The 21,437-nt window shown below is 41.9% G+C and overlaps 1 protein-coding gene across 2 annotated transcripts in view; it reads left to right on the top strand.

The window, feature by feature from the left end:
• The window catches only part of zzef1 (zinc finger, ZZ-type with EF hand domain 1), a 34,894-nt gene extending 20,540 nt beyond the window's left edge, over positions 1-14,354 (top strand). Inside the window, exons 40-54 of one of the 2 annotated variants that reach the window (XM_034606135.1) lie at positions 542-822; positions 1,655-1,829; positions 1,945-2,077; positions 2,169-2,395; positions 2,816-3,121; positions 3,211-3,311; positions 3,439-3,574; positions 3,893-4,252; positions 4,386-4,529; positions 5,316-5,484; positions 5,580-5,678; positions 5,834-5,999; positions 7,306-7,456; positions 10,077-10,148; positions 13,085-14,354. In XM_034606135.1, the coding sequence (XP_034462026.1) occupies positions 542-822; positions 1,655-1,829; positions 1,945-2,077; positions 2,169-2,395; positions 2,816-3,121; positions 3,211-3,311; positions 3,439-3,574; positions 3,893-4,252; positions 4,386-4,529; positions 5,316-5,484; positions 5,580-5,678; positions 5,834-5,999; positions 7,306-7,456; positions 10,077-10,148; positions 13,085-13,165 (2,601 nt within the window). In that variant the 3' untranslated portion in view covers positions 13,166-14,354. Of the gene's footprint in view, positions 1-541; positions 823-1,654; positions 1,830-1,944; positions 2,078-2,168; positions 2,396-2,812; positions 3,122-3,210; positions 3,312-3,438; positions 3,575-3,892; positions 4,253-4,385; positions 4,530-5,315; positions 5,485-5,579; positions 5,679-5,833; positions 6,000-7,305; positions 7,457-10,076; positions 10,149-13,084 lie in introns of both variants that reach the window. The other variant, XM_034606134.1, reaches the window with a different exon arrangement.
• Positions 14,355-21,437: the final 7,083 nt, after the last annotated feature.

Below are 21,437 nucleotides of genomic sequence, written 5' to 3'. Positions count from 1 at the left end.
GCCAGCAGCCAGTTAGCTTAGCTTAGTTTAAATAGACAAATCCTCCTACCAGCACCTTTTTAAAGCTCACTAATGAGCATGGGTTTTGGTTATGTACCATGTTATTGCTTATCTGGACACACAAACTTTCCTAGAGTTTCATCTTCACCTTGGATCAACCAACAGAGACTCCAGATTCAACAAATGAGATACATCAAGTTGCTGTTTGGTGCATTTTGTTGTTGTTGACCTTTATGAACATCTTAACTATCTGGCTGCTGGCTATAGTTCCATATGTAATAGGCAAATAAAAGAGCAGGATTTATCTTATCTTAGCACCCATATTTGCCAAAACATCACCCTATGTCTTTTAGTACAGACTTTAAATGTAAAGATTAAACAATTACACCAAAATCTTCCGACACTTACGACCGACTAACTGAATTATTTTGTACCCAACATACACACATGTTGCAGAAATGTTCACAATGCTCCAATATTTACTATTTTAAATGCACTGTATCTGTAAATAACATTTACATTGTGTTTTCTGTATCCTCAGGGCTGCACCCTGTGTCTGCCCAGTCTGAGTTCCATCCTGCCACAGCTTTTCAGAGCAGTCATCTCCAACGCTGGCTCTCTGAACGAGACCTACCACCTCACCCTCGGACTTCTGGGTCAGCTGCTGCTCCGAATCCCTCCAATGGAGGCCGACATTGCCGTCACAGAGGCTCTAGCTGATAAATACGAGTTGCTGACACAAGGAGAGGCCGCCACTTCAGACACTGAGGGTTGGAGGACCACTCAGCTGCTCTTCAGCCTCGGAGCCGTCTGTTTAGACAGGTAAAACATATGAAACCTGATGATACCAGGGTTTTTTCTCATTGTATAGATGACTTGTCTTGATGGCACAGATGCAGACATTAATAATAAAGAGAGGGTTTGCACCGATATTTTCATTCCTTGATAAAAAAAATTGAAAATTTGAAAATTAAAATTATTGATTGACAACATGACAGCATTACTTAAAAAAAGAAAGAAAGAAACCAGAGTCGCACCATCTATAATGATACTAAACAAATAAACCATCCTGACACTTTTTCCAAAATTTTGAAACAAAGTTAGCCAACTTCTAAGCATTAAAATTAACACTAACATTCCATTCTGTCATCTACAGTGCACCAGAACATTTCTGGATTTAAAAAAAATCATGTCATGTAATATAGATAGTCTTAACTCATGTTGTGTTATGTTATTTTGAAATTTACAATGTGGGTCTTGGTAGCTTCAGTTTCATCATTGCCAACACTGTCGAAACGACTGTGGTTTTTACTTTGTTAAATTGCACAATAAAAGTTAACTGTTTGATCTAAGGCTGCATGTGTTCCAACTGTAATAATACATATTATATTTAATGAAACTGAAATGTTGTAACCATTGTTTCTCCTAATTCCTGTGTGAATTGAAGACATGCTGCTTTACTTTGTGTTTGTTTCAATTTTACAAACTCCATTAACACAATATGTGATAAATAATGTATTAACAGATGTAGAACTGACACCAATCTCTCTTTCTCTCACAGCTTAGCTTGTTTTTGCAGTTGTTTGTCCTACTAACAGGTGTCGAATAAGCAGTTGCAACCCATCATCTGTTGTTGTTTTCTTTTCTTGCACAGTCGTATTGGTCTGGATTGGGCGTGCACAGTTGCAGATATTTTACACAGTCTGAACGCTTGTCCTGAGTGGAGCCCGGTCATCGCTGCCTTCACTGATCATTGTGTTCAGCAGCTGCCGCAAATTCTCAAGCGCACCAACCTCTTCACCCTTTTGGTGCTGGTGGGCTTCCCCGAGGTAGGTAGAATACACACAGCTGGATGGAGTTGTAAGCTTCTTCCTGACTTTCCAAAGTCAATTGTGACTTATATATATATATATATATATATATATGTGTGTGTGTGTTTGTCAGGTGCTGTGTGTGGGCACCCAGACAGTGTTTATCGATAACGCCAATGAACAGCACAACATGATCTTGCTCAAACACTTCACGGAAAAGAACCATGCTGCAGTGGTGGACGTTAGGACACGCAAGAGAAAAACAGGTTAGTGTAGTAGTAGCACTTAGAATAACATTGCTAGTGTTAAGAAATGAACATGGAATTAGCCGTATCTGAGCTTCCCCTTCTTCTATAGTGAAGGACTACCAACTCATCCAGTCTCAGGACTCCACCACAGCCAGCCTCCCAGGACAGTCAGAGGACCAGGGATGCCCAAAGACGCTGCTCAGCCGCTACCTGAGCCATTTCACCTCCATCATCAGCCACCTGCTGCAGACCAGTCTGGACAATGGCTCTCCTGATGCTGTGGAGGCTTCCTGGGTCCTGTCCTTGGCCCTTAAAGGCCTCTACAACACACTCAAGGTACCTGCCATGACTTCGGATAATATAATATGATAATTATGATTAACTTCATTGATCCTGGGTTAGACACTAGTTTGCCACTAAAGACCAAAAAAACCATGAAAAATATATTGACCGAAACATAGAGACAAGCAAAATAAACAAAAAAACGTTACCTATACAGTTAGCAACAACAGGCCAAGCCATTGACGGGATGAACTTAGTTCCATTGCAACAACAAGAGAATCAATACAAGGTACACACAAAAGCCAAAGTCTTAGCTCATTAATATACTATTGTGGTGTGATATGGTATTTCATCCCCACTCCAAAATCTGACCTGTGGTTGGTAATATCTGGAGCTGCCACAGGAATAACTGCCATATATGATCAAAATCCTAAAAGAAGTTTTCTAATTCCTTGTTATCCTCTTGTTTAGAAGCACGGAGTGGAGGAAGCTCAGGAGGCCATCCAGCAGTCAGGACTGACTCAGCTGCTGGTGAGGAAGTGCAGCAAGGGGACGGGCTTTAGCAAGCTGTGGTTGCTGCGAGATCTAGAGATCCTCTCCATCATGCTCTACTCATCAAAGAGGGAGATCCACTCCATGGCTCAGGACCCCGAGCGAGACCAAAGAGAGCAGGACAAGGAGCACGACTCGGACCACTCCAGCTGCTGCGCCGATGAAACTGACGTCAACAGGCCCGACCCCTTGGAGGGTCTCGATGAGGAGACAAAGATTTGCTTCCAGGTGATGAGGGATACTGTTTGAAATACGTGCAGGTAAATATAATATAATTATAATATAATAATCCAAAGTCCCTTTTTTTGTCAACACAGATCACCCATGATGCCTTAAACGCCCCTCTGCCCATCCTGCGAGCTATGTATGAGTTGCAGATGAAAAGAACCGACTCTTTCTTCCTAGAGGTGCAGAAGAGGTCAGCATCATTCTCCACTAGGAGATTTTCTTTCTAATATACTCTCATTTCTGTATATGTTCCACCATGGCCAGTTGAATCCAAACCAGGCTACATTGTTTGCATTGTGCCTTTGTGATATTGTCAGATTTGATGGAGAAGAGATAAAAACAGATGAGACAATCCGTACGCTGGCTCAGAAGTGGCAGCCCAACAGGCGGCCGAGCTCTGAGGAGAGGAACACCAAGGCTGTGGACACTGATATGATTGTGGTGTCCTGCGTGGTGAGTGTTATATGCTTTTAAATAGAAAACATCTTGAGCAGCTAATTACATTACACAGTTTTTCAGTTTTGATTTTAAGGTCTTGACCTTCTATGTAAAGTGCCTTGAGATAATGGATATTATGATTTGGCGCGATACAAATAACATTGAAAATTGAATTCAGTCAGTGCTTTGCTTGTTGATTAGGAATGGTTGTTTGGATCATTACATATGTACGAACCCTGACAAGAAAAGATAAGATCGAATGAGAGAAAGTTTGGAGATGTTTTTCATACGTCAGTTTCTTTGAATATCTTCATCATTGTTCTCATCCCTCAGTCTAAACCCAGTTACTGTGAAAAGGCCACAGAGGAGGTCAACGTCGTGGCCCAGAAGCTCATCACCAATTCCGAAAGCGACTTGCAGCTCAGCTACGCCAAACAGAGGCGCACCAAAAGCTCAGCTCTTTTGCACAAGGAACTGGATGTGCGCAGCAATCGGGCAGTTCGTCAGTATCTGGTGAAAGTCAACCAGGCCATCGCGACGTTGTACGCCCGCCACGTGCTGGCCTCGCTGCTGGCTGACTGGCCTGCAGAGACGGCACTGAGTGAGGAGGCCCTGGAACTGAACGGCGCCTCACACATGGCCTACATCCTGGACATGTTGATGCAGCTGGAGGAGAGGCCGCTCTGGGAGAAGGTAGGAGTTTGACCTCCCGTTGGCAAATAAAAGTTTGTGTTGTATGCAAATGATACAAAATATGATATGCACATATGATACATTGTAGGTGTTTTGTGGATTCATGTGATGGGGATATTCTGTTATTGTTCAGATTCTCCAGAGGGTGCTGAAAGGTTGCAGGCAGAGTATGCTGTGCAGTCTCTCGCTCACTGCTTGCCAGTTCATGGAGGAGCCAGGTATGGCCGTGCAGGTCAGAGAGTCAAAACACCCATATGACAACAATACCAACTTTGAGGTGAGTAAATGTCGCACGTCACTGTCATTATTCTATTTTCTCAAAATCAGCCTTTGAGCTGTCTACAGAATGGAGGTTGTGTAACTACAGATGGCATTAGTTCAGACTAAAGGCGGACACACACTGCGATTTGACGTGATTTCTGAGTCGCGCGACTAAATATAGGTTTTCAGCTTTGTTGTGCGTCATTTGTCGTGCAGTGTACAAGGGGTTGCGAGGACCAATCAGATGCCCCCCAAATTGTGACATGTCAGAATTGTCCGCTTCCCTCAAAATCAGCACCTTTTCCCTAACTGCTTTTGCGTGAAATGGCAAAACACAATAGTTGGAAATGTAGTTTATAGCTATAAGTATTTGCACCGCAAGAAAAATGCGATAAAGGGGATGTTACAATTCTGTAATCAGAGTGTAGCTTGTGATTAATTTACAATAAAGTAGCCTCGTTCTTCAAAATACCCAAATCTTCCAGTGTCCCTATGCTGAGTTTGTTTTAGATGTTTCGGCACACAGAGTGACGCACAGGATCAAGACAGCATGTTTCTCCCTTGTTAGCATAGTTAGCAAACAAACTTTAACTTCTTCTTCTTTGACAAAAACACTGGTCCAGAGCTGGTCTGGAGGAGCCGACAGCACCGCACAGTGTGAGCTGTCGGTTCTTACAGTTGGACCGCACAGTGTCTGTAAATCGTGAGCTTTGACTTAGGAAGTATCATGTCTTCGTATTCTGAACTCGACCTTATTCAGTCAGTTAATAGACTTTTTTGTGTCCATCTTTTGTCTTCGCAGGACAAGGTGCACATCCCAGGAGCGATCTACCTTTCAGTAAAATTTGACTCGCGCTGCCACACAGAGGAAGGTTGTGATGAGCTCATCATGTCCAGCAGCAGTGATTTCCTCCAGGATGTCCACAATTTCAGTGGCTCCCCTCAGAAATGGTCCGATTTTGAGATCCCTGGTGAGGAAATAAAAAAAAAGTCATTCATGTCTCTGTGTTGTGTTTACTGTTGTAAATCATTTTTACCATATGTCTGCTGTGTGGGTTTCTCTCAGGTGATACCCTGTACTACAGATTTATGTCGGACATGAGCAACACAGAGTGGGGCTACAAGTTTACTGTGACAGGAGGTCACAGAGGACGATTCCAGACAGGTACTTTACATTAGAACATGTACACACCTTTATATTTTGTGCTAAGCTGTTTCAGTAACTCCACACAAGTAAAATACAAATTAACCTCAAAATGAGGTTGGTGAGGTTGTCAGGTCGTCATCCTCTCACACTTTTTTTTTTGGTCTTTCATTCAGGGTTTGAGATACTGAAGCAAATGTTAGCAGATGACCAAGCGCTCACTCACCTGCCACTGGCTGACATATGGGAGTGGCAGGTATGCGTGGCCTGTCGCCAGACCGGGAACCAGCGACTCAAAGCCATTCACTTGTTGCTCCGCCTCCTACAGTGTCAATCACAGACGTAAGCATGACCTGATTATACATTTCTATCTCTTTACTTCTGATTCTTTCCCATTTAAATTCATTTAAATCTATAGACTTGTATTGTTATGTATGGACATGAGCAGTAAAATGCATAAAGGTTTTTACTTTGGCATCAGGCTCATCCACTGAGACCTAAGTAAAGGAACTTGGTGAAGAGGATCCTGTTCACATTTTTACCTCAGTGTTTTTCCATGGCTGTGCAGGATTGCAGCTCCAAACAGAGTTTGCATAAAAGCCTTCACTAATCCCTCATGTAGTTCCGTGGTTGAGGAAGTTACCACGGAAACGAGGTAAAGGATGTGTTGAGAAATTTGCATATGTGAGGAATGACTCGGCCACCGTCTGGTCCAAATGACAACATCACACAATTTATAAGAATGTTGTGCAAACACGTCACTAAATGTGAAATTAAGACTTTAGGACATCCGATATAGGAAAAACAAGTTTTGTGTTTTGCTAATGGTAGATTTCCTTTGGTATTTAATCAGACACTATCATTCAGACACTATTTGTTTAGCACTTTTCAATAGAAGTGCTTTTCAGATTAAAAACAATACCATCCATCCACAGACAATACAAAAGGAACAGGAACCAAATAAACACTATTGTATATCTTATAAATTTGAAATGAGGAATAAGAGAAAAACAAATAAAGATAAGATAATAAAATACCAAAAGAGGAGTAAGTGAATCCAGAGATAAAAAGTAATGTTTTAAAGTGAAAAAAAAGTCTGAGGAAGTAAATGAGTATGGGAGTAAATAATTGAATAAATAAATAAATAAATATAACAGAATCAAATTTTTTTTCTGTAAAACATTCTAAGATGTATAAATAAATAGTGAGATGGATAAATTAGATAAAGTTCAATAAAAAACTTGAGGACTTGAGTTTCACAAATATCCACATTGAAGGTGTGTAGAATGATGTTTGTGTTTAACACTCGGGGACTCTTTTCACTTTCATCTGTTTCTGAGCTCAATTTGAGTTTGAGATGTGGAAGCATAAGCAGGATTTTTTGTGTGGTTTGGAAGCCATTAGTGCAACTTATGAGGAAATTGAAAACTTCCAGCTCACGTACGCTGAGAAAGGACCTTTCAGTGATCAGCATCCAGTTGTGAAAACAACGTTGTAGTATTTTATCTGTATTGTTCACTCATAGGAAAGAACAGAGATCGATATATGTGTTTTTATCTGTTTTTATGTACCTGTTACCCCTCTAATATATAGTAAATGAAGAAAGTTTCATTTTCAGCTTTGCTTCTCCATGTTGTTTTACTAACAGAGTGTGTGAGCTGAAGCTGCTGCGACCTCTGTGGCAGCTCTTCATGTCAATGGAAAACAGCCTGAGCCAGGATCCCACCGGCATCACTGTACTGCTGCCTCTTCACAGAGCCCTCACCGAACTGTTCTTTATTGCAGAGGCCCATGCCATTGTGAGTGATGCGCACACACACACGCACACACATACGTGCACATATGCAGGCTGGGACATACAACAGGTCACATCGGGTGCTGTATGGGTGTTGTTGTTAGGGCTGGAGATGTGGCAGAGAGACATTTAAGCTATTTGTTTAGTTGTGTTCTTTCTCTTGTGATGACAACATTATTGACTTTGTAGGCAAACGGTGAAATGGATTCAAGTCTGCTCTCCTTTAAGGCAACCTGTCCATTTTCTTCTTTTTTCTTTTGGTTTGATAACAATCAGAATAAGGTTATTTTAGGGAAACTATTATTACTCAACATTTTATTTTGACCTCTTTCTTTCCTCCTCTCTCTGTGAGATTTGCATGTTTTGCTTCATCCCACCTGTTCTGTGCTGGACTCGGGGCCAAAGCCTGGCTCTGCCATCTGTCAGACAACACAGTGCCACACTGGCTCCCTTCAGACTGCTCGGGAGAGGAAGAGCTGCTATCCATTTTATGATGCGTACGGGTCCTCTCTCTGTCTAAATTGTCTTGAATTATTAATTAGGAGATGTCTCAAGGATTATTAGTGCACCGTCAGCCAGGAGTTTCCCATCTGTGGACGCAATTGAACCAGACAGTCCCAGAGGAGCAAGAAACGTTTTTTTCCCCTGCTCTTCAGGTCTGGTTCGCAAAGCCTGAGGCTGTTGACCTGACAATAAAATGACATGAGCTGACTTGTCATTCACGATGGATTCTGCGTTCCCATCTGCACCCACTGACTCTTGCACGTGATAGAGCCGTGTGTCTCAACAACCACCAGGGGGCAGTAAAAGTACTCAGAATTGGGTGCTCAGTTGAAGACTCAATCTTTTCATCCACAGTTCGGAAGATTCAGAGATGAAGGTGTTAGCACGGGGAAATTCAGAGATACGTGGATGAAATCTTTGTAGTGTTTAGCAGAAGGGCACACATGGTGGTTGTTAAGGTTACTCCTTCATTTTTACCATCTAAATGTTGTTTGTATTTTTCCAGATATAACAGTGAAACGGCCACAGTGAGTTGTGGCAGGTGTTGCCCTTGTTTCAGGATGCAAGTGGCTGTGAGCTGGACATGAATTAAGCCGGTGAATGTGATTCCAAACTGTGTCACACAAGCAGTCCGTTAGCTATGCACCATCTAGACTGGATTCAAGAGAAATTAAAGCTGCAAGCAGTGTTGAACAGGCTCTTGCACCCCCATTCATGTCCGGGCATGTTACATGTGCCGACCAAATTTCAGATGTGTAGATAAAACGTGACGCATTGAAATTTTGTAGGGGGCCTTATTGAGCCATCTGCCACACCCAATGAGTCTTGGCATGTACATGTATTGAGGTCAGGACTTTTATCAAACATGTGCATTTTGGGGCAGATCTGAGAATGCACTGTGAAGTTATAACAACTTCCTGTGTCATAGGAAACATATGTATCTTGATTGCGCACAGTGATTTTGGAGTGAATCTGATAGATTCTGTAGAAGGAGTTTGAATATGGCTGACTCGACCTGTTGGGTTAAGGCTTTTTCTACGTCCTAGCATGCTACATGTTTCAGGAATGTAGGTAACGTGCTGCAGGGGCTGCTTCATTGATTAATAATAATTCCTTCCATTTCAATAGAGGTCAGTGGCTTGGGCCCTAACTATACATAGTGTCCCTATACTGTTGCAGGAGCTCTTCACATCATTTAATAATGAGGCAGCACTGGTATGAGGCTAATACAGAGGAGACAAGTCACTATTTAAACCACACATCAGCTGTAAGGATCAATGCTCTGCCTACAACACAGAGCACCATCTGCCAACATCCTCCCAAAGAGTAAAGATGTGTGTGGACTGAAGTTGGTGGCTCTCATGTTGTGATGACAAGTGGGTAGATGCACTGTTGACAAACAGCGGAGGTGTTGACACTGCAGTAAAAGTCATGAGCGCTTGGACACATCATCGGTCCTTCTGTGGTCGAATTAGGTCTTAATATATAATATTTTGTGGCCAGTGTCCGTTCACATACCAGCGTCAGGGCTTTTTCTTTGCAGGCCCATAAAGATCAAGGCCACGTCAAGTGAGATTCAGTGCACTTTCTACCCCAGGAAGTGAACAGTTATATTTAGGAATCAAAACAGTATGTCACGCGCTATTGACTGTACAAATCGTCCTAGGATGTTCCCCAGCATAAACACTCGGGGTGTTTTGAGATGGATGGTGACCTGGGGGCTCTGGACAGTGTCTTCAGCTCTGTAAAAGCTCCATTTGGCCGGTCTCAGTCCATTAAGCCTCGATGTAGTCTCTATATTCTTATCTGTATTCCCCAACCTCCTCGTGGTTATGTAACCAGAGGTACGTCTCTCCCGTCGAGCTGCAGTGGAAGAATTTTTCAGTTTGTTTATAATTTCAAATTACTTTTCCAACATTCCACAGCTCAATTTAATGCTGAGATGGAGATGAAGAGTTGCGAGGGAACCAGGCCTCATTTATAAGTGAATTCATCTCTTATGTAAGCTGGTCTTGTGTCTCGGGAAGTTAGCTCTATTCATCTGGCGTGTGAGGTGAATCTGTAATTGTGATGTTGCGGAAGAAGCATTATTCATTTCCAACCTTTGACTTGTTTCTCAGGCACAGGGCATCCTCAAGGAGTACTTATTAGCCATGACCACTGACGAGCAGCTCCTCAATCAGACTGCAATGGTAAGACTTCTACACCTTGTTTGTTTTGTTTCACTGAATAACCATTTGTGCCTTGATAAATTGAAGTCCTCCCAGCTTCCAGGCTCCCTCAGGTCAACTTTGATGATTTTCAGTTGTGAATTGTTATCTGATGTGTATAAAAGCTCAGATAAAGTATCTATGAACCTAGAGATGCCGTGATATTATGCAACTTTCTTTCTTATCCACGCAGTCCCATTGATTGAACGGTCCTCAGTGGCTGTGAGTCAGCTAGTGGCTGGAGTCTCTCCTGCTAGTGAATCACCAAGCTGTTGACACCCAGCAGATCCTCTGGCACTCCCCCTCCCCTTGTTTTGAATGTGTGGGCAGCACTCAGGACTAATGTATTTGGTAATTACAGGCCATTAGCATTCGTGGCAGCGAGAGCCACAGCTCTGTACTCTTGTCTGGACCCTGTAAACACAGCAGAGGAACCTAAAGGAGCAGAGGATGTGGTGGAAAAAACACTGTGGGTGGTTCTGTTGAGCAGTTACCTAATACCAGTCAGGTTGAAAACTAAACCATAGGTGACTTGGCAGGAGTCAAAACTATTGTGATAACAGTGTTGTACAGTCCAAGAATAATTTGGCCGGTCTTAAAGTATTAGAAGAAAATCTTTCAAAGCTGTCCTTACCTGGAGCTGTATCAGAGCTTTTAGTGTCTAGGGCCCTGTTTAAAGAATAGTTCACCCAAAAATGATAATTCACACATTACCTATTCACCCCTATGCCGATGGAGGGGTGGGTGAAGTGTTTCAGGGGTAAACAGCGTAGCAGCCGAATCCAATACAACTTCAGACGTAAAAAAAAAACATAACATGCCTCCATACTGCTCCTGTGGTTTCATCCAAGTGTCCACAAGCCCCGACATTCATATTCGACTCCAAACAAGGTCATTTACACCGTGTTTTAAAGCATTAATGTCTGCTGATATCTTCCGACGAGGTGCATTCAGGGACTGTCAGAAATGCTAAAGGACTTTTAGGCATAAAACACGGTGGAAATGACTTCGAGTCGAATATGAATGTTTGCAGATACTTGAATGACACCACACAAGCCTAAAAGTTCACAGGAACTGAACTCCTTTAAGACCTGGTATTAACATCCATCCTGAGAGAATTGGTCACAAGTGGTCAGTGTTAAATTTCCTGTTCATGCCAGACATTAAAATGTGTCTTGAATGTGTCTCCTGTTAACACTTGTCATCGGATCTCACTTCCCCTCTCTATATGCACGCACAATCGAACGGGAGAGAGATAGAGGGAGGGGGCAAGTGAGCAGAGTCAAGAGGGACTGAATGAATTAATGAATGTTCTTGTTTGGAAGGGGAGGGTGAGGCGAGGGGTATTCGAGTGCAACATGCAACTTCACCACTAGATGTCACTAAATTCTACGCACTGAACCTTTTAAGAAAAGTATCAATCAGTGATGATCAGTGTTGATATGGTGGTGGTGGCTATTAACAAATCTTTTTTGGTCACTTAGAAGAGTAAAATAAGTTTAAACTAGAGGGTCAGAGACGTCAGCTGAGAAGGCGGTCCTTTATATGTGGCCAAGGACGCTTTGCGAAAAAATTATGTGACCACATGTTACCCAGAGCACCTCTGGATGTGATGTGAGTGATCGGATCTCAGGATACATTTGGTTGCCTTCAGACCTGAACGTAGCGCTGACCACTTTTCAACGGATCACTCAGGATGGATGTGAATACCAGGTCTGAACGGGGTCAAAGAAATCAGTGGGCGAAGTGTACTTTTTACGTGGGTCTAAATTTTAAAGGTTCAGTGTGTAGAATTTAGTGACATCTAGTGGTGAAGTAGCATGTTGCAGCTGAATACCCCTCACCTCACCCTCCCCTTCCAGATAGGAAGGAGAACCTGTGGTCACCTTGAGTTGTTATAAAAACTCAAAAGGTGTTTACTTTGTCCAGTTCGGTCGACTGTAATAAAACATGGCAGCCTCCATAGAGAGGACCCGCTCCTGACGTAAATATAAAGTATTTAAATATAAATGGCCCATTCTAGGGTAAAGAAAACAACAATTTGTACAATTTAGATGAAACACACTAGTGAAAACATGACTAGGATTATTTTTTATTCAATTTCTGCCAATTGATCCCTTTCTCCTAAATCCTACTCACTAAACCTTTTAAAGTGATTAAAATTATCGGAAAAGAACCAAAAGTGAAGATGCAGATAAAGGAACATAAAAACCAGAAACTAATTCAAACAACTTTGGGTCATTTCACTGCACATAATTTGGTCAGCATCAAACATTAGACAAATGAATGACAAGCCTGCTGTTTATTCTTAGCTAACTATAACAAGAGTGATTGGAACTGGATTCTCTGTAAAGATTTAACAGCAGCTATTTTCAATGCACTGAATTAAGAATCAAATGATTTAACTCAATATCGTGTGTAACATTTAGATATTTGTTGTGTGAGGGTGATGTTAATGGTTCAATCAGCAAACGCATGAGGATTCCTTCTCTGGTAAACTGGTGTAAAGTCAGACTGTTCATCTTGGATCGAAGTGCTGTATGAAAATGCGATGTTGAGCCGGTAGAAGCACTCGCCAATCGCCGCAAACCACGGCAAACAACGACCAAATGACTGATGTCACCAACCTGCAGCTCCAGGTGAACAGATGTCAGTGAAGCAAACAAATCCACTGAAAAGCAGCGCAGGTGTTTAAGCACTTAGCTATTTAATAAGGTGAAGCAAACCACACAGACGTCCTTGCACCATTTATTCACCCTCAGTTTGCCTTTTTATCATCACTCAACATGCAGAGCACAGCGCAGATGAAAAACGAGCTTTCAATTCATAACGTCAAACTCTTCGATTCTTTCTCCCTGCATTCATTCTCCTGTATTTCATTCACTTACTGATGCACCTTTTTCCCCCTTATTGTTTAGGCTCTGAAGAACATTGCTGCCATCAGCCTGGCTATAAATTACCCCAATAAATCTACCAAGCTACTCACCATGTCCCCCTGAGAGGGATCTGCTGAGAGGAACGAGGACAGCGACCTGTAGGGGACACGTTCGCTCCGAACAAGGAACAGAGAGGCGAGGGAGGAAAACCTCTCTGACCACCCAGTGCTTACCCTCTAACAGGACCCCCGCCCTCCACGCCTCTAACTCACTGAAGCACTGTGGACATATGGTGGTGAGGGAGGGGGGGACTCGCAGAGCACTTTCCACTCTTACTCACAATCCTTTTTGCCTTAGATGAGTCCAGTTTATCAGCATGTCCATTCACTGGAACAGGAACAATATCTCTTTTGTTTAGTTTTTTACGTTTTTACTTGAAGATGCCATGCTTGAGGACATGAGGTGTGCCAAATTTGCAACCTTCACAACCTTTTTTCTTCCCCAACCCCTTATCAGCATCCATTTCGGTTTACATAGTTGATCACACCCAAAACAGGTCACCTTGGCAACTTGCGTGTCTCGGCGGACATGTAGAGCATCCTAAAAATACTGTCCAGGACAGTGGAGTCTCATTAGTCACCACAGGGAGAAAGTACTGACCTACAAGCTCATTCTGCTCCTTCCTCCCTTCCTCCCTTCCGTCCTTCTGTCCTTTTAAGCTGTTTGTCCCACTCGCCTTCTCACACTCTCCTTTTGCTTTTCAGACAAACAGACAGGTATTTTACAGGGCTGCCATTGCAAAGAAAGAGGGAAATATCCTAAACTTGTATTGCAAACTAAGCCCCACTTTCAAACGGATAGAAAAGGATGAAGATGATACTCATTTAGCCATAATCTTTGCATAGGATGACAATTAACATCTGAGCTGAGGGGAACCACTATTGCAATGCATTCCTCTCCATTACTCTTATCAATATCTCATAACTCCATTACATAAGTGAATGAGAGGCAATGATGCCAAATGTTCATGGGAATAAATAACCTCAGCATTGTTATTGGGACATCCAGAATTTATGGTTTTATCCACAGATTAGTTTATTCCCTGTTATTATTTTATTCAATATATAAGTTTCAGCAGTTAAGCGTCACGGTTTTTTCACAGCAGTTAACGCAAAGCTGAATTATACATCGGTTCCGTCAAACCTTGTGTGTCGTTAAGAATTCAAGAAAAACACAAATACCTGTTACAAAGTTGTGTTTCCCACTAATACACAGATGGACACTCGCATCTTTGTCAAGAATTGAAGAAAAAGTGACTGTAAAATAGACACTTATTCCACTTACTCACCACTATCGTGACTAATGTTTGGTAGGCCGAAGGTTGATTCTTAGATACTGATTTACCTCATCTGTTGTTATCACACAAATAATCTGTGTGACGCTTCCTTAGATGACGAATGTGACTTTTGCGTCGCATCACATTGACTGCACATGTGACAAAGCTGAGATCCAGCTGAGGCCACATCTGCATCGCTCACATGTACAGCCATTTCACGTGAAGGAGGCGTCCGGTTTTGTCTCGTTGGTAAATCGAAACCCCAGTTTGAAAGAGGGTGAGTTAATTCGGTTTTGTTTTCCAATCATTACTGCATCAGTTCCAGATGAAGTAGTTATTATAGCCGTGGGAGGTCATGGTGGTTTTATACCAAAGAAACCAATCATTGTGAGCCATGAGAGTCTCTGTTCATCACTTATCACATTGCGACCCTGCGTGAAGCTGGAGCAGAGGGAAACCATTAGACATCGTTCTGCTTGTTTTTTCTTTTAATTTATTTTTATTTTTTACTTTTAATTTTGAACTGGTCCCCACAAGGACCGTACGATAGCTCAGTGGTTTTGTTTACACAAACATCAGCTGCAGTGAGGAAAGAGGAAGACATACATTTCCTCCATTTGGCTTCTACGACGCCTCGCCTATCTACAACGTGCCTATGGTTAAAAATGAAGCAATCATAATTTAACTCATGTTAGTGGAAATAGTTATTAATTCTATTTTAAAGAGAAATATATTGTTTCATTTGAAAGTTTTTTGTAACTTTTTACTTTTAATGTTGGTTTCTCTTTTTCGCGAGGATACTTGATTTTTGAAGCTGACTAATTTGAATGTACATATCTGTGAATATTGATTGCACAAGAGAAAGACTTTGATATCTACCCCTGACAAATAGAAAACTTTATTGGGCACTAACAGGTGGACACTGACTTTGATTTTGTATGCATGGCACATTGAAGGTTAAAAAAAAGTTTGGGTTGAAATGTGGTTCATTTGTAATTAAAATAGAAATTACTTCAGTAAAACCTCTGCTGTCATTTTATTACGTGTTGGCTCAATGTGGAATTCCTGCGCAGCAACGAATAATGTATTGGTCTCTCAGTCAGAATCATAGACTGTATATAAAAAGGTCAGTCTACACACACACACACACACACACACACACACACACACACACACACACACACACACACACACACACACACACACACACACACACACTGTTCTCAGTGATCCAGTAGCATCAGTCGTCCTGTTTCATGCTGCCTCTGTACCCCGAAGAAAACGAAAAGTACAATCATCTCCCGTAAGTCGCTCCTCTCTGCAATCTGAAATTCAGCACAGTCCTTTCCTCTAGCAGCCGTGTCCCCTCTGTTCAGTCTCTCCTTGTGTTACCTCAGAAGACCGTTAGCCTCTGGTCTGCCTCCACGCTTCCTCCGTCGCTCCCCTGCCTCCAATCTGGAGTCTCGGGGACGACGCTGATGACGGAAGTGATGATCACTGGGGCGGTAATGACATCAAACGCAGGAAACATTCAATAAGGCAACAGATGATTCAGTGCCCCTCTGCGCCACCAAAGCCCCCACACCAGAGTGAGTCAGCATCTCCAGCCCCCCTCCCGCCCTCCCCCTCCCCTCATCCCTTCCCTCCTACTGCTTGTCTCCCCTCCGCTCCGTCTCCTGCCTCTGTTGGTTGTTCACCCAGGATCCCAGAGCTGTCATGAAGAGATGAAAAGAACCAGCCGTGCAGCGAGAAGAAAAAGAGAAGGCTTCTAATAAGTGTCATGTCATCATGATATAAGCGAAGCCTTGGCAAAGCTGGGTGATGCTTTGCTCAGATCAGAGATCCGGTTCAGGGTGACATTGTGAAAATCATCTTTTTATTTCCTTGATTCTATCAATTATTCTCTAATAGAATCAATTTTCATTTGTAATGCCCATATTCACAAAACACAGTTTGTATAGGACTCAATCTGTACAAGGTGCAACATCCTCTGGCCTTAACCCTTAACTTTCATTAGAAAAAATGGTGTCTATCTTAAATGGAGAGGTGTATCAATGTTCAAACAAAATATTATTTATACAAAATTACCTACCTGTATAATATTATATACTATGCTGCCCAAAAGTGCCCAGAATTTAATAATGAAATAAATAATGCAATAATTACAGTATTTATTTATTAGTATGAATACTTAATAACAACTCAGTTTGAATTACTTAATCAAGTTATTAATAACAGTTTAATATTTATTTGATTCATTTCATGTTTTTTTTTTACTCAAATAGCAATTTCTTTTTTATGTCTTAATATTTCTCGAAGGCATTTTCCCCAGCTACACTTTTATTTCATGTCATATTTGATTTCATAACCTCTTCTTGAACATGATGCTGTTCCGGCCCTTTCACCTTTCAGCCACTTCAACTACAAAGGTCAACAACTGTTACCAGAATGAGCTCCTGGTCCCTGGGGCAACAACGATGCTGAAGTCAACCAACTCAAGGCTGCTGCTGCTGCTGTCAATAAACACAGTACACAAGTCAAGGTGAAAAAAAATAATCTCCACAAATATTCAAGCTTGAGAGACGATCTAAAGCATGTGCTGATAAGAAAATAATTCCCAATCGCATGACTTGATTTGATGAGTGACATGTCAGATGAATGACGTCATAGGTAGTTCCGGGGATCTTTGCGTCCTACAGGACTCTAGACACAACCTAAAGTTTATGTGGACCAAAAATGATCATTAGGTGGGAATGATGTCACTATAAAGCCAGAAAATGATGTCATATAATGTAGTAATACATAATTATTTTTTATAAATTATAAATTATTCCATGCTTTAGGTGTTGAAAACCTAAAAGCTTTCTTTCCCATTTTAGTCTGAACTTTGGGAACAACAAATCGCAAAATGTCCACAGAAAGAAGATTATGACATTTTGTATGAATGAGGCCATGATATCATGAAATGGCATCATTACAATATAAAACACTTGCCTAAGTGGGGTATTTACAATGATTTACATAGATTTTTTATTTGATTTCCATAGGTCTAGGTTATATTCTTTACTACATGTGATGCCTCCAGTCAACAGATGGAAATAATAAATATGTATTTGAATTTTGAAAATACGTTTATTTAACATGGAAGCAAAAAGGAAGCGCAAGTATAGAGGTATTGAAAGAAAGAGCTGAACTAGTGGAGCTGGTTTAAAAATCCAAAGCAAGCGGTTATTGTCAAAACACCACATGTTGAGGGTTGATGAATAATGAAAAACCTAAACCAGTAAAGAAAGCAGATCTGGTGGAGAAACACGGACTCAGCAGTGTGAACATGACCCCAACAACTGAAGTGGAACAGACTGATTTTACACAGCTTGTTTCGTCAGCCTGTGATTCGCAGCATGTGCGACAGGAACGTTCTGCCTCAGAACTCGGTGGCTTTTCACCATCATCTACTTCAGCTGTTTACACGTATGAATCACAAACCACCATGAGCATCAAATGAATCATGACGGTAATGTATTCCAAAGTGTTGCCTTTAGCAGAAACCGCGCCCGCCCACCCACATCCCTAAATTGATATGCTCCCCCCCCCCCTCCTTTGTCTCGCATCACTTTCCTGTTAGAACGTTCAGATAAATTAGGAAACTGCTGAATGACTCCTATTACCAGGGTCAGCTGAGGGACAGGTTTCCCATTGGAATCATCTGCCACCAGAGCAACAATAACAAATGCTCAATTCTCCTGTTTGGCAGTGCTCTGTTCTCTGGGAGCTGATTATCTCTCTTTGATTGTATTAGTCTTCCGTGTGTGTGTGTCTGTAGTTGTACAGATATCTCTGTGAGGACCATTTTTAGCCTTGAACCTATGGAGTGAGGACACCTTGGCTGGTCCTCACTTTCTGACCCACTTTTAAAGAGCTGTTTGAGACTTGTAGGTTTAGAAATAGGTTTGGCTTAAAGTCAGGGTTAGGGCAAGGGCTAGGCAATTAGTTTTGATGGTTTAAGTGTTGGGTTTAGTTGGTTGGGGTTAGGGTTCGTCTCCAAGACATCATGGTAACTGTGACAATGTGTTTGAGTGCAGGTGGACTAACAATATACAGTTCAGTGAAGTATTCACATCCACTTAGAAGTTTCCGAGTTTACTAGTTTTGCAACACTAAATAAAAGTGGTATTAAATAAGCCTTTTTTTTTTTTTACATTGATCTACAAAGAACCCTCCATCATGAAGACTTTACAAATATGAAATTAAAAAGCTTAAGCAAAGGGATAAATACAAGCAAAGTTTATAATGTAATACTGTATATCAATATAGATCTACACTAAAAGCCTACTCCAGTAAAAATTTAAATGGCACTATATCAGTAGAGCTCATCCCTCCACCAAGGCCCAACATATTCCTTAAATTCAAGTGAAATTATTCAGGGAAAAACCACGCCTTATCTCATGATGTCAGGGAAAGTCAAAAGAAAAACTCGGACCCTGATCCAGATCCTTCTTTTAAGTTTTGTGGAAATCTGTTTTCTTGTTATTGTGTAATCCTGCTTACAAATGAACCAAACAACAAACAGTAACTGTGGAGGTTTTGAATAAATAAATAAAATCATCAAAACGTAAAAAATACTGTCAAATGTGCAATCTATAATGTACAATTCTTGTGAAACAAAAAAATGTTTGCTTGTAATTTTAAATCTTTTGCAAGTGCTAAGACAAAACCCTGTCATCAATACTTTTATAACAATTATCATCATCATCATTTTAAGCAGAATTTTTCTGTATGTTCGTTGAGATGTACTAAACAGACCCTGTTATGTCATGTGACGTGATCCGGTGTTCTAGCTTTGAGCCATGTCTCATCTCTGGGCGTTTCCCACCCTTCTTCCATTCCATTCCTCGTGCACCTTTGCTCCATTTGAACCTGCAGCCCTGCTGATGAAACCTTGGCCACGCTGGAGGAAACTCCACCTCCACCTTGTCATAATGAGCCCTACTTCCTCTCCCCCACCTGGGACAGCAGAGCAGTGTGGGTCACCCCTCACGAGGCTCGGGAATAATTGGGTAGTTTAAACAATCCAGTGAGAATAAGACGCAGCGAAAGCCTACGCCCCGTATTTAGCAGCTCTGCACATGCTGCAGTGTGTGACTGCAGCGGGAGGGAGAAGCTTTGCTGCGGTTCCATCTCATTTCTCTCGGCCGTCTCCTATCTGGGTTAGAGGTGGGCTGTTATTGGAGCAGCCACCTGTGGCACCAGGAGAAGGTGGACTATAATGGATAGCTGGGGCTGCCGACATGACAGCCAGCGTGCCGAGCCTGTGATCTAATCTGGATCATAGAGAGGGGGACTGTGTTGGACTAAGAGGAGATAGTGGCTCTAAAGTGATGAGGATGAGGGGAGGTGGACTGCCCTGCTTAAAATGGAAGCCTGTACTGTATGTTTATCCCTGAACCAGGCAAACAACTGGTTATTAACAGCTGAAGTAGCTTGAGAAAAGGCTGACCAGTGTGTGTGTGTGTGTGTGTGAAGCAGAGAGAAAACATTTAAATGCTTTCCTACTAAACCCCAAATATGATGTAACAGCACCAAAACACTGTTGGGTTGCTTCATGCTTCAAGCTCTACTGCTAAATACGTCTTCTTTGTATATATCAAATGGTTATACAGTTACATAAAAGACAGACGTACAGTACATGAACATTACATCTTAGTTAAAGCAACACAACCAGTGGTGGAGGAAGTACTCAAACATTTTAGTAAATGTACAAATAAAGAGACAAAAATGTAAGTATTTGCTTTCAAATATACTTAGGTATTAAAAGTAAAAGTACTTGCTGAGTGAATCCTACTGCATCCTCGTGGCTGAGTCTTCAGGACTTCCGTATCCATTTTCCGTCTTCCTTCACCAGTGATGCCACTGCTGCAGGAGGCGGGGTCTACCTGTCCGCTCTGATTGGACCAGTTCTCCTCTCATTATTGATGAGTCTTAAATGAGTGTAAAATAATGTTAGGAGGTAACGTAATACTGAGTAAAAATCTAGTGGAGTAGAAAGAACAGATGTTTGTTGATATATGTAGTGAAGTAAAAGTGAAAAGTACCTGAAAATACATCTACTTAATCACAGATACATGAAAACTAAGTACACTAATGCAGTAAATTTGCTTTTCTCCATCCCGACACTGAACAAAACCCTAAACATATAACCCAAGGAGGAGGCTGTGGTGATGGAGGGAGCTGCAGCAGCAAAAAGCCCTGGCCACAGCATATCATTACAGAAATGATGTCAGGTTGTTATAGCTGCATTAATGTCCGCTGGTAACACACAGCTTAACATTAGCCAGTGTGACGTCAGAGATCTGAATCTTTCTTTGCTGATTTGATAGCATCCTTCAGTTCATTTCAAAAATTCATCGTATTTTGATAATCTTCTTCTGAACCAGGAAGGATGCGTGTGGTCTCCGTCACCACTGAGGGGAACTCCCCTGCTAAAAGCTTTTGATATGTCCAGTGGCAACGATGACTCTGAGTGGTTTCCGTTCTTACTTTGACCAATCACGTTTGAGCAGGCTTTGGTTCCTTACAGGTAAACAGTCAGAGGCGGTAGACACACGTTGACAGAGATACATCAGCTTTTTAATTCATCTTCAATCATTTGACGCAATATAGCTGTTAATAGAGATTAGTCAAAATCTCGTCTGGACCTAAAACACCAGTTTGTGTTTAGTGAGGAGAAACTATTCCAACTGTGAACCGTGTACAGCGAATGGAAAGTGGATTCTTGGCCTGGATATCTGCTGTCTACTCTGGAAGCCCCACAATACTGGCCTTTACCCCCCAGTGGTTCATTTGTCGTTAGTTGGCTGCCGACATGCACAGAGATAGACAGCACACAGACGGTGCCTGTGGACAGAAGAACCGAGGAACACTCGCATCACACTGCTGTCTGTGTGCGGAGCAGTCTGGATGTGTTCAGTCTTTTTGGAGGGGACATCACAGGGAAACATGACGAGGCCTTTAAAGAGAATGTCTTCCAGTCCTCTGGGTATTTTCTCCCCAGAGCTGGTG

The sequence above is a fragment of the Hippoglossus hippoglossus genome, chromosome 14 (assembly GCF_009819705.1).
Source record: "Hippoglossus hippoglossus isolate fHipHip1 chromosome 14, fHipHip1.pri, whole genome shotgun sequence".
Classification (NCBI taxonomy): Eukaryota; Metazoa; Chordata; class Actinopteri; order Pleuronectiformes; family Pleuronectidae; genus Hippoglossus; species Hippoglossus hippoglossus.
This window is presented reverse-complemented; position numbering and strand designations above follow the sequence as displayed.